Here is a 6,434-nt window from a genome sequence, read left to right as displayed (position 1 = left end):
TTTGGGGAAACAAACAAAAAACATATGCAGTCACCCAAATAAACCATGCAATCCTCACCCAAATAAAGATGTGACTGTTCCCAGCACCTCTAAGTCTCCTTAATGTCCCTTCTCAAGCAATACCTCCTCCAACCCTCACCCCTCGGAGCTAACCATTATTCTCACTTCTATTGCCATAACTTTCAGTATTCTAGAACTTCGTATACATGAAACGACATAATATATACTTAGTGTGACTATTCTATTTTTGTTTCTTTGCTTTTAAGGGTATTTTTTTTAAAAATCAATTGATTGGTAAACTGAAAGGTCAGGGGTTGGGTTCTGTTCCTGTCGGGGCACATGCCTGGGTTGAGGGTTCAACCCTGGTTGGGGTGCCTGCAGAGGGCAATCCATCCATGGTTCACTCTCACATGGATGTCCTCTCTCTCTCCCTTCCTAAAATCAATAAAAGCATGTCCTCGGGTGAGGATTAAAATAAATTGAAGGAAATGGTTCTGTCATTTAGTAAAATTTTGCGAGATCTAGTGCTGGCACGACTGTGATTTGCACAAGTGGCTCTATGCACTTTTTTCTGGCAACATCTGGCTAACTGCACTTGCGCGAATGCATGCATACACTTGCTTGTGTGATGCATTCTCAGCTCGGGGAGCTGGCTCCATGGCATCCGGAGGCATTTGCTCCGGGACTGCTTAGGGTGACAGCTCCGCTCCCTCGCTGCCAATTGTAGCTACAATTGGGGTTTCCCGAAGTCAACCGCAGTCTCCCAGTTCCTGTACCTTCCCCCAAGCTCCGGATGGAGAGAGGAAAGGCGGGTTAAGGGAGTTAAGGAGGGCGGAGGCCCGCGCTGCGCATGCGCATCAGTGCGCGCAAGCGCAGCCTCGCTCCTTCCTGATCACCTTGCACTGCCAGCCTCCGGAAGTCGGCCACCCCGCCCTCCAAGAGCAAATGAGGGCTGCGATTGGGTGTTCTCGTTGTCCATCAGGACGGTCGCTCTTCTTAATATCATTGGCAGCTGGGAAAAGGCCGGCCGCTGTCCTCCGCCCACCGCTCCGCGACTCTGAGTCACCGCTGAAGCCGCAATTGGCGGAGGCCGAGGACCGCGACTGCTCACTTCCGGCGCGGGCCTCCACGATTCCTCCCCTCCCCCGCTGTCCCCTCCGCCTTCCCACCCCCCGCCCTTCCACCATGGCCGCCTCTGTGTGGTGTAGGGAGAAGCTGGCCCTCGGTGCCTTCCTGTAGCGCTTATTGCCTCACCCTCACCCCCCGGGGACGGATCCAAAGGAGCCTCGCTCTCTAACCCTGGGGGCGCTAGCCAGGAGCTTGCCCACCCCCCACTGCGGGGCAGGACTGCTCTTGCACCCAGCTCCTGAGGCAGAAACTTAGGGTTCCCCTACCTCTCTCAGGGTCAGAGCCAGAAGGGGCTTATCCCCACTTCCTCGGGGCCGGAAGCCTGTCCTCCCCCCCTAGGGGCGCAGCCCCTGACTTCAGCAGAGTTAACGGCTCTTCCCCGGCGCTGCCCCTCCACGGCAGGACCTAGAGGGCCGCCCGCCTTGGCCTCCTGCAGAGCGGCCTTCCGCAGAGGAGGGAGGCGTGGAGAGGACAGGGACCCTTTCCCTCCCCTCCCCACGAGTCCCTTCGCCCCCGGTCCCTGGCAACCCAGAGGTCCTCGTTGCTAGGACCCCCCAGCCATCCCCTCCCTGGCCTCTTCCCGCCTCCGGGCTGCAGCCATGGAGTTACAGAAGGGAAAGGGCGCAGCAGCAGCTGCTGCAGCAGGAGCAGCGGGAGGTGGAGGAGGAGCGGGAGCAGGAGCCCCAGGAGGGGGGAGGCTGCTCCTTTCCACCAGTTTGGATGCCAAGGATGAGTTAGAGGAGGTAGGTGTGGGGGGAGGGGAAGGGAGCTGAGGAACGGGGCTGAGGAGGGACACCGGAGCGGATGTGGGGTGGGGGTTGGGGAGGAGGCCTGCCAGTTTTTTCCAAGGCAACACACTGTTCCACACTTCCTGTTCCTGAAGGAAGAAGTGTGGGCCAACTTCCTGGACAGGTTGTCATAGCAACAGAAGCCACTCGTGTGAAAATGGGTGGGGAGGGGGTGTTGATGAGGAAGGGAGACAGCGTCCAGATCTACCGATTTTTTATTTTATTTTATTTTTTTGACATTCCTTTCCACATAACAGGCCACAGCTATTCTTAATAGTTGCCCTGTTTCAGACTTAGGTCGTATGTTGAGAAGTAATGTGTGTCTGTGTACGTGTCCGGGGGGCCCATAGGAACTTGCAGCAGATCTTGAACCCTTATGTTAGACAGTATTGGCTTCATGTAGGCACAGTCAACGGCCAGTTTATGTTAACTGGGCATGTCTTTATTTATTTATTTGTGAGTTTTTGTAATAGTTCACTTGAGCCAAATTGATGGCATATACGGGGAGCAAGATCTCAAATGCTCCCTTAACTGGGCATTTGGAGTGAGTGACAACTTAAGCAAACGTGGTAGTGTTTAGTTGGCATCCTCTGCGGCAGTGGGGTGAGGGGACAGCTTCAGAACCAGATGGCACAGGGAAAGATGCCAAGGAAGTGGGTGGAGTGAGGTGATGGAGTGGAGTGTAAGGGGGATTTTAGATGAGGGATAGTACACCTCTCCTCCCTTTCCCCACTTGTTCCTCTGCCCCTGCCCCTGCCCACCCAGATTGGCTCATGCATCTCTTTCCACCGTCACAGACCAAGAGACATACTTAGGAATATGAGACCCAGAACTGGGAAATGATTGTTGAAATGTCCTTAAGATCTAATGCATTCAACTTGGTTATCCAGGGACAGGATGAGTAAGTTAGACACTGGCTCTTCACTGGCCATTTCCCTGCTTTTAACTGTCACTGCCCTTTATCAAATATTAGTGGGTGGGCAGGCAGAGAGGTGGAATTCAGAATTTAGATTTGGAGAAATGTTGGTTCAGGTTCAGGTGGTGGAATTTATATACAGAAATGAATTTTGTGAATCAAGAGATGCTGGATAGCAACTTTGAGGATTATCCACCAGCAAATGTCTCCTCACAGATCGGCTTCCTATCATGCATCGCCCCCATAATTCTTTGTGCTTTTAGGAAAATCAAAGTTTGTTTTCTCCTGTTGTTTTTATCAGGTAAAGTAGATATAACTCGGAACATACACAGTGCTTCTAAGAGTAATGTATTCCCAAATGCAGCAGATAATGACTCCAGGATTGTTTGACAGTTTGAATTACCCACTTTTTTTTTAGAAGTGGCCACTGTCATTGACAAAGTATTTATTGAGCCCTTTGTGGTAGTGCTGGAGCTCTGGAATTGTAGAGAGAAAATAACTGACTGCCTTTGATCCCTCCACCAGTGTGAGTGGAAGGGAGAAGTCCCCAAAGTTGGATGAAAACCTGTTTATTTTTACCACCATGATTGTTAGAGCCATCCTGCCTCCGATCTAATCTGTGCCACAGAATCCGCATCCTGTTCTGAGCGGTGACGTGTTTACTAGTAAACCAAGTGGAATGGCAGGAGGGGAACACAAAGGAGAGGAAGCGTTTATTTTCTTGCTTTTTCTGGTCTGTCTGAAAGTGAACTTTCAGCTGTTTCCAGGGAGAAGGGGGAGGAAGGGTCTCTTTTTTCTGAAATCCTTCGTGGTGTAGATGTTTCCAGCACGTCTTGGGCTCCCCCTTTCTTTGCCCTTTGTCCTTTGCATTTGAATTTTCCAGCAAGCCTTGCCACTCTGTTGTTGTTTTGTTGTTATGTTTTGCAATTCATCTTGCTCTTTTTTTTTTCTTTTTCTTGCCACTCTGTTTTTAACCCCATGTGTATGGTTCCCATTAGACCAGAGTGTCTCCAAGGGCAAGACTTACTGGCTTCTTCCTCAGGGTCTCCCCACAGATGTTTGCACACAGAAGTTATCACAACCTCATGGAGACTCGCTGGTCTCTGCTTGTTCTCGTTTGGTTATCTTCTCACACAGGCCTACCTATTGCCTGGGAACACAGCTTCCTGACCGTAGGTGCTTAGAGTGCTGGGTCTGATAGGAAAGAGAATGAGGGAGACCCAAGGTCTGCTTTCCAGAACTTACCATCTAAAGTCTGAGTTAACTTACCGTAGGGAGGTGAACAAAACCACTGGTTATGGGAGTGAAGAGACGGGGCGTGATGAGGAAGGGCCCTTTAGGGTCTGCAGTATGAAGCACTGGTGGAGAGCATTCCAGGCCGGGACTGGGACTCTGCTACCCCAGGGAGCATTGTATCCTTTCTTCTCCTTGGCCCTGTTCCTCTCTTTGAAGAGGGAATTCTTGCCGATCCCTGTCCCCTTTTGGGAATGAGATAAAAATAGTGCCACAGATTGGAAGCATTTAGAACATGGAGCTCCTAGTCTCATAAACATTCTCAGCCCCCCCGGTCATTTCTCTGCGGAGAAGGACCCTGTCCACTTGGAAGTAGGCTGAAAGCAGGAGCTGTGGCCCAAACAAGTCAGAACTTCCCCTGAAGCTATGGGCAGGTCTCAGGGTTGCCTTTGGTTACAGGTATGTCCCTCCCAGGCTTTCTCCAAGGAATGATCCGTATCTTGTCTGTGAGGAATCTCTAGGAAATGGACTTTGAGTTATCTATGATTTTCCACCCCCTTAACCCTACAGACCGCTGTACCGATTTTTCGGTAATTTCCACTCAAAGGTGGAATATTGGCGCTAGATGAAAGGTAGATGAAAGGTAGACCTATTTTCTACAATGTCTCCAAGTTCCATCTTATTCTAACCACTTGTTTGCATGTAACTAACATATTTCTATGTCATGTTGGTTTTCTCTCTTTAATGCTCAGGAGCCCAGGTATAGGGGACAGTTAAGTTCAGGGCCTCAGGTCTGGTAGGATTAAATCCTCATTTCTCAGATACATGACTCTTGGTTGTGGAGTACTTGGAAACCCGGCTTGTTCAATAATGCAGGTCCTTGGGATTTTTCAGGTTGGATCATATCCTCTTTTTCTGAAGGTGGTAGAATTTAGTCCTTCAAGGCCACTCACTGACTTCCATAAGGGGGTCGTATTTAATTTACATTTGTTACCAGACTGTACATTCACCTGGCTGAGGGAGGGGAAACTGAGAGGCTAGAGGGATCCTTCTGACTTCAGTCTCCAGCTTCAGGTATATACTGGAAAACTGAAAGGCCACCTCCCACCCCCTCTGCCCATACTCCACCTACTGCTGCTATCATGGAAACCATGTTCAGGTACTCTTAGAACTAGGAAAATTAATTCAGAAGCTCCTAGAAATGGTAAATAATTACTCAGCTCTCTGAGGTGCTGTTGTGGAGGGCTTGCTCTGAACAGAGCTGTTCTGCCAGCTGTTGGCAACTGCATGTATGATTGCATCTTTGCTCAGGGCCTCTAGAGACTGGGGGGCGGGAGGGGTGAGGGGGGAAAGAGGGGGTACTGCTACTTGATTGTAGAGATTTGGCCTCCTGTAGTCTCTTTGAGGCAGTGTGGTCCTTCTGTCACCCTGAATGATTTGTAATTAGTTCTCCCATCCGTGTTTGGAAAAGTAATTTCCATAGTTCAGAAAGAGTAGCATCTTTCATACTTCGGTTGCCTGGAAGGACTGGCCCTCATGTTTCTTTTCTCACTGCTGTTACCCACACATCCAAATTCTGGACCCTCCCACTTCGTACATCCTTACTTTCCAAGAGGCCACTTTCCTTCTGGACGGGGCAGTGACTCAGAGCATTGCCTCAGGCCTCTGAGTGGAGTTTAGAATATGGAGGAGGGGCCTAGAGAAACCTGCTTCAGCCAAGGCCTCTGTTCCGTCACGGCTATGGGGCTGCGTATCTGTCTTCGCTGTAGGATCTCGGTGCAAGGTCCATCAGGTAGTCTTCCTCCCCTCTCCCCTGAGCTTTTTCCTTCTCTCCTAGAAGGCAAAGGTTTACCGAAGGTAAGTAGGAGAGGAGGCTTTTCAGTCTGGCTAGGGACTTAACCCATGCTCTATAGCAGCAGGATTCAGTTTTCAGGAATCTTTAAGGATGAGCCATTAGCCGTCGTGGCGGGGGCCGGTCTGGTCCTCGTAGATTTAGTTGTGCAGCTGCTGAGCTTCCTCACAAAGGGAATGATTCTAATTCAGCTGAGGCTGTGTGCTAGGTGCTTGCACATTATGTATGCTATCTCCTTGAATCCTCAGCGTATCTTCGCAATACAGGCTCTGTTTCTATTTTCAGATGAGCAACCCAGGGTTTAGAGAGGATAAGTCATTCACCCCAGGTTAGCCCAAGGCTAGCGAGTGGTGGTGGGGCTCTGCTTGTCAGTTTGCTTATTAGCTTGCTGCTGCTCTTTGACTTGCATCTCTGCTGATCCAGCAGATTTTTCCTTTGAGGAGGAAGCAATATCTAGAATTCTAGGGTGCTGCTGCTTGTGTCTCATCTTCCTCCACTTTGATTCTGCTTGTTACCC

At 50.1% G+C, this 6,434-nt stretch overlaps 1 protein-coding gene across 1 annotated transcript in view; it reads left to right on the top strand.

Moving 5' to 3' along the window:
* The first annotated feature begins 1,146 nt into the window (after window positions 1-1,146).
* Window positions 1,147-6,434, top strand: part of INTS3 (integrator complex subunit 3) — a 38,753-nt gene continuing 33,465 nt past the window's right edge. The window contains exon 1 of the mRNA XM_059674871.1: window positions 1,147-1,871. Within this exon, the coding sequence (XP_059530854.1) occupies window positions 1,728-1,871 (144 nt within the window). The 5' untranslated portion in view covers window positions 1,147-1,727. The remainder of the gene's footprint in view (window positions 1,872-6,434) is intronic.

This window comes from Myotis daubentonii, chromosome 18, assembly GCF_963259705.1.
Source record: "Myotis daubentonii chromosome 18, mMyoDau2.1, whole genome shotgun sequence".
NCBI lineage: Eukaryota > Metazoa > Chordata > Mammalia > Chiroptera > Vespertilionidae > Myotis > Myotis daubentonii.
The sequence above is the reverse complement of the archived record's forward strand: the minus strand, read 5'-3'. Positions and strand labels throughout refer to the sequence as shown.